This window comes from Aptenodytes forsteri, unplaced genomic scaffold (genome assembly GCF_000699145.1).
Source record: "Aptenodytes forsteri isolate BGI_AS27 unplaced genomic scaffold, ASM69914v1 Scaffold26, whole genome shotgun sequence".
In the NCBI taxonomy this organism is placed as follows: Eukaryota; Metazoa; Chordata; class Aves; order Sphenisciformes; family Spheniscidae; genus Aptenodytes; species Aptenodytes forsteri.
The window spans coordinates 1,595,452-1,607,907 of NW_008794125.1; the positions used below are offsets into that span (position 1 = coordinate 1,595,452).

The 12,456-nt window shown below is 52.1% G+C and overlaps 1 protein-coding gene across 1 annotated transcript in view; it reads right to left on the reverse strand.

Annotated features, from left to right (window-relative positions):
- Window positions 1–11,881, reverse strand: part of CFAP70 (cilia and flagella associated protein 70) — a 26,254-nt gene extending 14,373 nt beyond the window's left edge. The window contains exons 1-12 of the mRNA XM_009278448.1: window positions 11,750–11,881; window positions 9,535–9,721; window positions 9,124–9,219; window positions 8,801–8,880; window positions 7,617–7,793; window positions 7,035–7,217; window positions 6,475–6,566; window positions 5,284–5,383; window positions 4,189–4,323; window positions 2,480–2,647; window positions 2,162–2,242; window positions 1,577–1,668 (exon numbers count right to left, since the gene is read on the reverse strand). Coding sequence (XP_009276723.1) covers window positions 1,577–1,668; window positions 2,162–2,242; window positions 2,480–2,647; window positions 4,189–4,323; window positions 5,284–5,383; window positions 6,475–6,566; window positions 7,035–7,217; window positions 7,617–7,793; window positions 8,801–8,880; window positions 9,124–9,219; window positions 9,535–9,721; window positions 11,750–11,881 — 1,523 coding nt within the window. The remainder of the gene's footprint in view (window positions 1–1,576; window positions 1,669–2,161; window positions 2,243–2,479; window positions 2,648–4,188; window positions 4,324–5,283; window positions 5,384–6,474; window positions 6,567–7,034; window positions 7,218–7,616; window positions 7,794–8,800; window positions 8,881–9,123; window positions 9,220–9,534; window positions 9,722–11,749) is intronic.
- Window positions 11,882–12,456: the final 575 nt, after the last annotated feature.

Here is a 12,456-nt window from a genome sequence, read left to right on the forward strand (position 1 = left end):
GAGGTGGGGGGGGAGTGAGCGAGCAGCTGCGTGGGGCTCAGTTGCCGACTGACTGAGGTTAAACCACGACACCCGCCAAATATAAACCACTCCTGTAACTGTTCTGCCAGCTCACAGAGCCCCTGACCAGCTGCCTTCTCCAGGTCCCGAGCCCTGGCCACTTCTCCCACGCAAAGCCCTCTCGCGCTCTCTGCTGTGCGGTCTAGTGCCGTGGCCCTGAGTGGTCCCCTTGCTCTGCAGGGACCCGACGCCACTCCTTGGGAAGCTGCAAAGCCTGAACAAGTGGGTAGTGCAGCTCCCACGCTCACAGTCCCACCCTCGCCCAGCCTCGGAACAGCACCCGTCACCGACGTGTCACCTCCGCCAGCGGTACAGATGAAAAGCAAACTGCTTCACTTGCAGATGAGAAAAAGAAAACCACCACCAACCTGGGGAAAGCAAGTGAGCGATGAGGGCCAGGCGGAGGCCCTCATCCCAAGAGAATTTTGGATGGAGCTCAAGAAAGAGAGCTATGTTTTGCTATGAAGATATGTATTTAAACATCCTTCTAGAAAAAGATCCACTGTTGAGCTCGTCTGCTAGGACACATGTATGTGGCACCAGCTGGAGCCTCCCACGACAGGGCCCTTCCCACGACCCAGGAGGGCTGAATTTCCAGGCCTGACATCTGCAGCCGCGCACGGCAGGTGAACGAGGAGGAACTGCACTGGATTCACGCAAGTTGCAGTAGAGTAGGAATGGTATAAAAAGGGCTGGGAGAAGGTCTATTGTAAGGGGGGAGTTTTGCCTTCCTCAGCCTCTTCTTCCTAGAAGACAGCAGGCAGAACAGAAGGCAACACACATACCTTCCCTTCAAAGAGTGGCTGCTGCTCATATTTCTGTTTGAGAGAGACATACTGCCTGTGCATGTTCTACTTTATTCATTTGCTGCATTTGCTCTTTTTTATTCAACAAATTATACATGCCAGGCCTTTCCTAGCCTGTGACGCAGCAGGGCTGCCACTGGACAGGAAGCAACTGCCTCAAATCAGACGGACACTGAAAGGCTCAACGCAGCAGAGAAGAGAGAGCAGCTCTACAGCGGAACGATGTGAAAACTAACGTAAGAGCTGAGGAATGGGTAGAAGATTGTGAGAAAACTTCCGAAAAGGGAAAAAAAAAAAAAAGACAGAATGCTGTGTTGAAGTTACAGCATCACTACCCAGGGCGGTCCACGCTGGTGGCCAGTCCTCACCGAGCAGCTGAACATCACGTGCAAGAGGCGAGGCCACGGGGATTAATGGGAAACAAAGCCCGGATGGGGACGCAGACACTGTTGTGCTGCTCTGGTGTCTCTCTTTTTGAGAGGAATGGCAGGGAGATGCCAGCTCAGATGAACACAAGTGTTTTCCCAACACACCAGATGCCATCTCTTAAGCAGTCTGGCCAAATCCTCCCCCTGATTCCAGCGGGCTTTGGCTCAGGCCCTCAGTTGGTCCTTGCAGAGCACTCCAAGGGGGTGGCTCGCTGCGCAGCCCTGTTTCTATCCTGCAGAAATGAGTTGCCAGTCCCAGAGTTACAGCATGCCTTTACGCACCGTCTGGTGAGCTCCTCTCGCAATCGCTTTGGTACCAAGGCCTTGTCCAGCTTTATCTCCATCACCAGGAACGTTCCTGCTTCAACGTATTGCTGTGAAGATAAACATTGCGCTCTCAATGCCATCCTGTCTAGAGCCATTACTGGCATGATGAAAGACTGAGCATATAGCTACAGGTCTTCAGCAAATCCTCTTCAAACTGCAGAGATACAGCTTGTTTTATAACCTGCCCTCAGAATGATTTACAGGAGCATAATTCAGCTCAAGAAACCGGTCTAGGAAAAAGGAGAAAGCCCAGATAATCAATCTGCTTGCAGAATGAATATGCATTCTAGATGTTTTGAGGAAGAAGCCAAAATATGAAGGAACACTTCTAAATAAACGCCTGATTATTTACAGAGACCTTCTAGCCCAATGCTAGACTGCCCTCCAGCTGGACGTCACTGGAAGAACTCCAGGACAGCATCTACGTAAAACATCCCTTGCCCAACTCACTCTTGAAGGATTTAATTGCGTGAAAGGTGTGAGACACCGGCGCAGTGATGGTCTAGCAGCCTTTCCTTCTCTTTGGAGATACATAATTACCTGTCCATCAAGGCTGACGTATGTGACATTTTCAGTTTCCACAGTGGCATCTGACAACTGGATTTTGGGCGCGTTGGACATCTATTGAAGAAGAAGAAAAGACGTCTCTTGTTTCAGATTCAATAAACCTCACACCTTTGCAAATTCAGGATGTGAGTTGTACATTTGTTCAGGCAGCATGTACTAAAATTTCAAGATAATGAGTATCTCTCAGTTGGCTGAGGCAACGCGGCATCAGTCCCTGGCTTCTGCAAGCCCCAACTACCTCTGACGTGGAAATGGAGCAACCATGTTGCAGTGTGCCTCTCTAGACCTTACCCTTCTGTTGGAATCCTTATCTTTGGTGACTTTCTCTTTGTCTTCCTTCTGAGTCTTGCTGGGAACAGCTCTGGAAAGGGGAGTACTGATTCCCGGGGTCCACGGCCCTTCCTTAGTCAGACTGAGCTGCGACCTGAGATCCCGGAAAACACTGTGCTGACTTCTAGTCTGAAAAAAAGAGGGAACAGAGGGAATCAAGGGACAAACTAGGCTTCCCCACCCCTTTGCCTTAACCTCTCACATCGCAAAAAGCATTGTCAGGGTCCTAAATGCATTAAGAAGCGCCGCAACCTTGTCCTCCCCTCCTAGGAGTTTAGCTGCTGGTACCCAAGGCCAGCTCTGATACCGCATAGCTGGGTAGCCTCAGGTTAGACTGCTATGAAAAGAGCTGCCTGAGAAAGCCTCAGTGCTGTCTTCTCTCGAGAGCTTCATTTTCACTGCGGTGCTGGCCCTTGATTCTTGCCTGAGCTATGTGGTAGATTTGCTGGAGCCCAGCCCCATGCTGCCCCAATCCTGACCCACCGGCCTAAATTCCTGGCTTGATCCTGGACCTGCCTCATGGCTATGGACTTGCCTGGCGATGTGGACCGTTAATGAATCTGGCTACTCTCACTAGGTCTGCTCTGCAATTTTTTGGGTGCCCCCGCCTGCCCTGCAGTGACTCTCGGCTCCTGGCTCACCTTCCGGTGTGGAGCAGCTTCCCTGACACAGGTCAGTGAATTGCAAGGAACAGGTTTTTCAGACTGTCTGTTTACACACTGCTTGACCACCTAGACAGGCGGTTCCCTCCCAGCCGTCACCGTTACATGGGCTAGCAAGAACTGAGGGGATGCTGGGGAGAGGATGGAGCCTCCATACTGAGACCGTCTAGACCAAGGCCAAGGAGCAGCCCAAAGCATCCACAAAACCAGAGAATGAGAACGAGAGAGAGAGCATGTGTCACTTCACTTGCGACAGACAAATGCTACAGGACAAGGAGTACCATGCAGCCAAGAGGCCGTTAATCACGGCGGCGAAGCGGAGACCAGCAAACAGCTGGGTGCCTAGCCCTGCTTTGCAACAGCCAGCGGGAGCAGGGAGCCAGGGAGAAGGGCTGTAATTCACCCGGCTCCTGCGGCCTGGACAGCAGCACTACGGCGTCTGTGGGCAGAAAAACCAGGCTGTGCATCCGCCCTCCTGAAACAAGCTCAGGTCTGTTCCGAGAGTGCTGTGGGAAAATGGAGATGTAACTGTCACCGTTAGTAACGGGGCGGGGGGGAAACGCAAAGACAAATAAACCTCCATGAGCTACAGCTGAAAGAGCTCCAGTGACAGCTTTTTTGGTTGTTGCCTGGGGTAACGCTATCCTTTTAGAGCCACTGTTTGCTCTTCCCAGCAATGCAGTTCATCTGCCCGTGTTCCAGACTGGGGAGAGAGGAGCGTTCTTACAGCTCTCCCTGCTCAGCTGCTGGCAGAGAGGGGAGTGGAGTGAGATTCAGAGCCTTTCTCAGCCCCCAAACCTGCTCCCGCACGCCCAGAAATCCCCTGCCTTTGAGGAGTCTGCGCCTAAAAGCTTGTCTCATTATTTTTCTCTGTCACCAGAAGGGCAGTGAAGTTTCAGAGCCAGCCTCCGAGTACCAACGCTGCCCACGCTGCCTGCTCCCAACCCCGCTCGGTGCAAACACAGCTGCAGAGCTGGAGTGGAGCCTGGCTGTCTGGTCTGCTCTCACCTTCTCGAACACCTCACTGTCTTGGTAGGTAAAGACACGAAAAGCGCCTCGGATCTGCTTCACACCGGGGCACAGCAAAGGCACCATGTTGACATACGCCACGCCATGGAAGAAAATCTGCTTGTCCTCATCTCCCTGGAAACACAGAGCAAGGGACTGAGATACTGAACGGACTGTTATTCTCTTTAATGAAACAAGGTCACCGATCCCATTAAGAAGAGGCCACACAGCAAACTGATGCACCTGACGAGCCAGTAGCTCTCTGTCACTGGCACACAGCCGAGACAACCTGGACAAATACACCGGAGTCATTCGATATGCAGAATATCAATTTTATCCCAATCCCTGCAGGGCGGCTTTTCTCCCTAATACCCACGCTGTGCCGTTCCTCAGGACGGTCTTTTTGAGATACAGCTGCAAAATTATCAATCGCGTGGTTAGAAATCCAAGCGACCCTACCAGAGCTGTGCATCTCAGGTTTGACAGGAATCAGGTAGCTAAGGAGGTCTGAGAGTCTGGGCTAGCAGCAGACTGGTGAGGGTAAGGGAGAAGGATCTCCATCAGAGCTGCAAAATCCTGGCACCAGTGAGTGGTGAAAGGGATTTATACCAACTTATAGGACTTTGCCCTGGAACAGATTAGGAGCTCTCACATGACCAGCCGCCAGGAACAGAACCATTAGCTAAGGGGCTGTCTCTTTGTTGAACCACCCCAATTTATGTGCAAAAGCGTAACTTATTTACATCCCGAGAAAGAAGGCATGAATTTCTTCAAGATGTTCCAAAACCCCATTGGCTGAAGATAAGCTCAGTGAATTACCTTAGTTCTCAGAAAGCACCCTCTCCCTGACCCCTTTCCACCGAGCTACCGCAGACCGTCAGCAAGAGCTCTGTATGCTATAAGGAAAAAATATTATCCTTTGTCTATTTAACAGCTCTATAAGGCCGATTAATCCCTTTACAAAGGCTCTGGCTCTCTGACTCGCTTTGGCTGGTTCAAGGCTGGTTTTGGTATTACAAAGGCATTGAAAGGAAAATGCTCGATAACGCAGTGCTGCTCCACAAGCCAGAACAACATATCCCTCCCCACTTTTACCTTGTCAGCTTTGCTGGTTTTCCCTTTGCTGGATGAGACCGCAGACATCCTGCAGACCTCCACGGGCCAGTACCGGCACTCCGCAATGCGCTTCTGCAGGCTGAGCACAAAGGAGGGCACTGAGAAGATGCAGAAACCAAGCTGGAGAGCCAGGCTGCCCTCCTTTCTGCCCCAGCAGCCCCAAAGCATCCCCCCTTGGGTTTGCTCCTGCCCACTCCCATGAGATACAGCGAGCACCCTCGGGCCACTGGAACATACGTGCTTTGGGGCAGGCTTGGTACATTTTCTTCTCCATCCACTGCTGTGTGCATTTATGGCACAAACAGCTATAAAACAACTGTGAGAGCAACACACTAGGTTTTCTTGCTCCCCTGGTTGCTTCAGAAATGAAACAAATAAGAAGGAACATGATTAACTTTGGTATAAATCCTGAATTGCACAGAGCAAGGGGACCCCGAGCTCCCATTCAATGTGTCTGAAACCAGCAGGCAGGCTGATGAAAGCGTAGGGGGAAAAAAATATAAAAAAATCAAACCAGATAGAAGGGAGTATTTCCACACGAGGAGTAATTTGGCTGTGAAAGTCACAGCCGTGATGCAGCCGAGGCCAAGAACGTAGCAGGATTCAAAGAGAAATGGGATACTTACCCTGATCTTGAGCATATCTGGAGCTGCTAAAGGTAACGTTTATCCAATAAAAAAAGCAAATGAAGAGTGCCCAAGCGGAGAGAAAGGATTTTAATGTACTGGGCATTCAGCAAAACTTAATTAGCAGCTCAGAGGAGAGCTGTGTGGGCCACCCTACTCCATGTCTGCTCACCATAACTCTGCTGCCCCTTCCTTCAAACCGCGGAGGGAACAGTCACCAGCTCCAGTTGCTGGCAGCATGAGCGAGCATTTACGGCCTGGAGACAGCAACTACAGCCAATTCATCTTCTCCCACCATAGCAGAACGAAGCTGCTGCCAGCAATTAAAGGCAGTTAGCTGCTCCCTTGCTCACGTGAACACCTTTGGCCAACAGACAGCCACAGGAGCCATGGGAGGCAAGGCAGAGCCACGGTTTGACCACGTAAGAGGTCCGAGAGCACCTGCATGTTGCTGCTCCCTGCCTCAGGTCACTCAGCTGAGTGCGTTCTGGGGTGGTTTCTCCCCCCCGCTCCGTGCTGGAAGGGAGGTTCTCAGGTCCCTTACCTGACTACTGCAGCGGGATCCAGGTAACAACGCCTTTCCATGTCCCATACGATTCTCTTCATGCTTTCTGCTTGGATCCTGAATTCCCTGTCCTGTGAGAAACAGCACGCGGTCAGAGCCAGGACAGCAATCTCCACAGCCTGCATCATCCCCAAATCATGCCCAAAAATGTTCCCTGGGAGAGAACGTGAGTCAGACAGAGGCGTGCAACTCACCATACCCAGGCTATCCTAGCAGAGTAAGTTAGCAGCCCTCCCTGCAGACACCAGCCCGTTAGTATTAAGAGCCTGGCTCACAAGGAGATAATACAACTCCCAGCCCAGCAGCTCAGGAGTGGGTAGCTTTCTGGGGACCAGACCTGCAACATGCACCCTAGGGAACCCTCCCGTGGCGAGTTAGCACGCCCGCTGTCCCAGGGGAACCATCTCGGTGTCTGGACACTGCGCAGAGGACCGACCACCCGCCTTCCTCCCGTAACAAGTCTCTGCAAGACTTTGTCAGTCCCTTCAGCGGGACCTGCTGGTTCTCTTCCAGCCACGACACTGCCGGTCCTTCCTCACCTCTCTTTTGTTGAGCTCTCCATCCTCATCCTCATAGGGACCACCAACGATGAAGGAGTTGGGTATGCTCAGAGCGCCAGGGGCCACGATGTTAGCAAGGGGCCATTTTTTGCGCCGGGGTAATGGCTCTTTTTCACCAGCAAGCTTCAGGATGCCATTCTTGAAGAGCAAGGGGAATTCCTTCTAGAGAGACGTGAGAATGAAAGGACTTGCTATTCCAACATGAGCAGGAGCAAGTGCCAGCTGCTCTGAGCTGCGTCTAACAAAGCAAAGCAGCAGTGCAGGGCCCTGGCTTGGAAAACACACTCCACCACACGCATACAAAGAATGGAGGAAAAATAAATAGCCACGTGGAAAAAAAACCTGCCAGTTTCAATCTTGCCAAGCAGACCTTCGTTTGTGTTAAAGAAACACATCACGCCACAGAGACCCTGAGCACTTGCAACAAACACTGCTGTTGCAAAAGCACAGGAGCTGTACGCCCCACGGGCCTGGACGCTTGTTCCACGGTGCGTAGTGTGGGAGAACAATCCACTCTGTAGCAGCCAAAACCCCTCTCACCGTGCCTGGACCAATGCTCACCTCCCCAACTGCTGGCACTTGCAAGCAAGCCATGTAGTTTTGCAGGGGTCCGGTGGGAGCAAACGCTTCGGGGACAGAATAAGCTGCCTCCAGCGTGACGCTCAGAAGGTTACCGTCTGAAAGCTGCGCTGCAGAAAGCAGGGGCTCTTCGGTGCACACTGTCACTTCAAGGCCACCCTGTGAGACAAGGATAAAGTGGAGCCAGTAACTAGACAACTGTAACTCTCCTGCTCTTGAGGGAGAAGCAAGCAGAAACCCAAGGCCAGAATGTATAACGTTATCTTATTCCTCACCTCAGATGTAAAAGAAAACAGACCAGCACAGGAAAGGAATTTCATGATCAGTTTGTCTGAATTGTGATACTTGTTTGTTTAAATCGGAGCCTGCTTGAGGCACGGCATATGCCCCAAGGGCCTCCGAAAACGAGCCAGGGAGAAAGAACATCAGGGGTGGAAAACAATGATTTTCCCCTGGTGATTCAGAGCATGCCAAAGCTAGGGCCACACTTCGCCTCTGCCCTACCTCCACGCGCCGTGTACGGTCTTTAATTACCTGGATGGATGGTGTGCAACGAAAAACCAGCTGGTCAGCATTTATTATCTCTCCTCCCTGATGGGCGCCCCCCTGCCTTGCTTACTATGTAACACCTCTTAAATACAGAAAAGTTAATGCGATATCCGCCCCTCCAGTTCACTCGCAGTGCTAGCTGCAGGCAGACTCAGGAGCAAAATTAGACACATTTTCCCAGTCTCATACTTCATGCCCCGCTTCATTCACTGGGTACTTTTCAACCGGCTGAAGGAATAAGAGCCTTGCAGGAAAGGCAGTCAGACCTTGTACAATAATGGACTCTGAGACATTTTATCCACAAAAAGGAAGACTGATAGTTGGGCAGGTAACCCCACCTTTGTCTTTTTCTGATTTTTCAGCACTGTGCTTTCCATCTTGAATGCTTTTTCCAGAGCAATTTGGTAGCTGCACACATTAACATTTCCTAGCACGACCTCACCTATCATAGGCAACTAGGGACAGACGTCAAAGGGAGTAGGAAAGGCCTCCAAGCTTGTAACATATAGGGCCGTAACATATCCGTGATGAGCTAGGCGGCTGAGTCATGCTCGCCTTCCCATTAAAAAGCAGCAGAGAGCCAAATGAGCGAAGGAACAGTTCCAAATTCCACATACCTTGGCCTCCAGCTGAAGGCTCTCTGATGGCGAGGTAGGCACTGCATACAAAGGAGCCGAGACCTTAAATGAACACTGTCCTGGGAAGAAACAGGAACGAGAACAGCATAAAGTGAGACCCTCTGCAGAGAAATCATGGCCTAACTCCTAACGCTGAGCTACTGGTGTCGCCCCCTCTTCCCCCGGACCCAGCTTTCTACAGATGCTATGAAGTGCGTTTTGTCAAAAGGAGGTACGTCACAGTCAGGGGTCCATAAGCAAAGATCAAAACGTGCCAGGGAGTAAGAAATGGTTACGGAGGCTGCGCAAGTCAATGTTTGTACCTTGCAGCAGGGGTAGAAGGTCCACCACAGCTTGGCCAAGAGGCACGGTCTTCTCCTTCTGTCTCTTCTCCCTTTGCAACACTTCCATCACTGTCACTAGAGAGATAAAAGAGAGGAGCTGCTGGAGTTTCTCAGACAGCTTCAGACCAGAAGTTCAGGGTCTGTGTCAGCTCTGGCATGTGCTCCTCCTTCATCTCCCAAGGCCGACAAGAACAGCGAAGCCAAGGAGCGCAGGCCAACATGAAAGGGGATTCTTCCAGCTGGCAGAGATGGGAACAGAAGTGCCGAGACCCCCCCACCGCTGCTGCTGAAGTGCTATTCTTGAACGAGTGACTCCTGCGGCAGGCAGGCAGGGCAGAGCAGCTGACAGCACCCACCTCCGAGGAGGGAGGTTCAGCGTCAGGTACTTACAGAGCACAGGTTTTTGCGCAATGTCATCCAAGGAGTTGGGCCCATCGGGGCTGCACTCAAAGCTGGTCATGAAATTATAGTTTGCTGTCCCGTTTGGCAAGACATCAGTCTTGGAGGAGTCTCCCAAGAGCGCCCCGTTGTACTCCGCACGCACCAAAGTAACTGACACGTCGCTTTTGATAGTTTTCTGTCAAACAAAGAGCACATGAAGCAGTTGGCTCTGCAGCAACAGGCCCAGGACCAAAGTTGCCTCTGGCAGGCAGCTCGGTTCAGCGCCCAGGACAGGGTTCACTGGTAGGGGTCTTTGGCTGTTCCACTCCAGGAATGGGGAAGGGGAGCAGAGCTTTGGCCGTGCTGAGACCTCACCCTTCCCTGTCTTTAGGAGGGAAATTTCCTGCTCCACCACGCTGTGATGCCCCAAGGATTATCAAGAGCTATGGCAGGAGAGATGGAGAGATGAGGCTTCACCCCAGGAAAGGCAATGAAAGACACATCTAAAGCAAATCCCCAAACACCCCATTGATATTTTTGGGCTTCCAGGAAGCTTGAGACTTTTGTCATCTCCTAAGAAAGTAGCTCCTGAGCTACATGGCTGAGCTCGCAGGACACTTGTGTATATCGCGCGGCTGCAGAATGCCCTGCAATCAAAGAAGGGCTCCAGCAAGCTCTTTGGGGAGCTGCAGTTTGCTGTTACACCACCTTCATGCCACTTGCTTTAAGCAGAGATGAGGAGGTTCGAATTTTAAAACGTCTCTGCAGAGGGGCTTAAACACGGGTGAAGAGGGATGGTGAGAGCACAGCACGTCGCAGCGGGGATCCGCTTGCCCGGGCAGCCCTGGCCAAGCGGGCAGCGCCGGGCGCCTCCACAGCAGCGCAAGAAGTGCTGAGACAGGCAGTCACCGAAGAGCCTCCCTGCAGGAGAAACACGGTTTACTTCTCCGTCCAGGGAAGAGCGGCTGCCGCCCTGAACACGAGGACCGTTGTACCCAAACCCGGCTTTTGTTTAGTCCTGAGCCACAGGGGTGCCTAACCTCCGCAGGCATCTCCCTCAGCTCCCTCTCCCCATGTCACCGGGGTAATTAGTTCCATATTGGCTCTTGCACAAAAAGAGATTTCATTCATCTGGTTTTAATTTTCAGTCCTTCTGACTGTCTCCTTGAGCATATATTCTATGAACGGCTAAACAGAAGAATCCAATCAACCTTTCTCTGCACCATTAATTATCCTAGACTCCTCTCTCATCCTTCTCTACATCACCTCTAATTAAGGAGATTCCACACTTCTTATAGCTGGAATTTTTTTCATATTGTTGTTCTTATTGCACTTTGTAACCCTCCCTCCTTTGCCGTAGCCTCTCTAAGACGGAGCAATCAGAACCACAAAGCAATACTCCGGATGCAATCGGTCCGCCTGTTTATTATTTTCAGCATTGTTTTCCCTCCTCTCACCTTAAATTCTCGCCTAAGATGCTGATTGCTGAATCTATTGGTGTGAGAGGTACTCAAATACTACAGCGTAAAAACCTCGAAAAACCAGGCAGGTGCTTTTGGTTTGCTTTTTTTGTCTGCTGCTAGAGCAGAAGCAGGGATTTGCATTTTTCTGCTTGCAGCAGTAGCTGAGCTTCTCCTCCGCATTCCCTCCTAAATGCCAGTTCCTCTAGAAGACTTTAAGGACAGCTGGGTGTATCACGCAGCACATGGAAATCACGGTAGTCATGGTTTGATCGGAACCAGCTCGTAGTCTTGCCCTGTAACTGCACTGGAACCACCGCCTTTTTAAAACTAGAGCCACCCTGTTGGTTTCAATACGATTTAAACCGCTGTAGCTGGGATGAAAATCTGCCTTTATATCCAAGGTCGGATCTTTTTAGAGGCATTGGTCTCACTGATACACATCTTCACTGTGTTTTGCTTAAAAAAAGCTGCCATTTACATACAGTTAGGCAGAGAGAGACATTTCAACACAGCGTCTCTGGACTGCTGCTGAGGAGGTGCGTTTCCCCAAGCTATGCGAATCACAAGCCTTTACTCTGTGCGAACAAGCCCTCAGCGGGGAGGAGGAAGGAGCCACAGTGTGGCATCACTGAGTCCCCGATATTCTCACCGCTCCTTCCTGTAGCCTTATCACCCCACACCCGCTCTCGAAGGGGATCACAGCACACAGCATCGCCCTGGCCTCGTTTATTAAACCAGCAGAGACATTTTCAGAACTTTACCAGGTCTTGCGCCTTCACTACTGTGATCTGCACTGGTTTTGTTGGTGGCGGTTGTGACTCGCTGGGAAGAGCTGCAGCAGCGGGCAAGGCAGAGGACTCCTTTCCAGCAGACAGCCCCACAGGGACCTCCATGGCTCTGCAGGAAAAAGAATGAGGAAAGAAACGTGAAACTGCTCTATCCCTCTCCCAGAAACGTCTGCAGGACACAGCAGCCGTGGCTGCTAGCACTATTCGGGGCTTGGCTGTCAAAACACCACCGAAGGCGCAGGGTCTCGTCAGTGACGAATCTTTTGTGAGGGGCGGGGGGAAGACAGGGAGACATGTAACGTGAAAGTTATCTGCCTCTGTAAATGTAACCCAGCTGCAGCTCTCAGCTCCTCTGTGCACATGGGAAGGGTTCGGCGTGGCAGGCTGCCCTCGGCAGGGCTCTCCCCAGCGCAGGGTACGGCCCCGGGGCTCTCCGTTGCTGGGGGGCCCAAGGCCGGCGGCTGCCAGCCCGTCCCCACGCGGCCCCCACACCCCCCCGGGGGGGGACCTGGCTCCATCCATCACCACAGGTTTGTCTGCGGCACCTCTGCCCCGGCCGGCGGGCGTGAAATCCTGAGACACGGCTGGGCCGGCCGGCGAAATCCCTCCGGAGACACGGCTGGGCCGGGGACGCCCCTGTGACCCCACCGCACCCGGGTGCCTCCAGCTCCCCCGGCCCC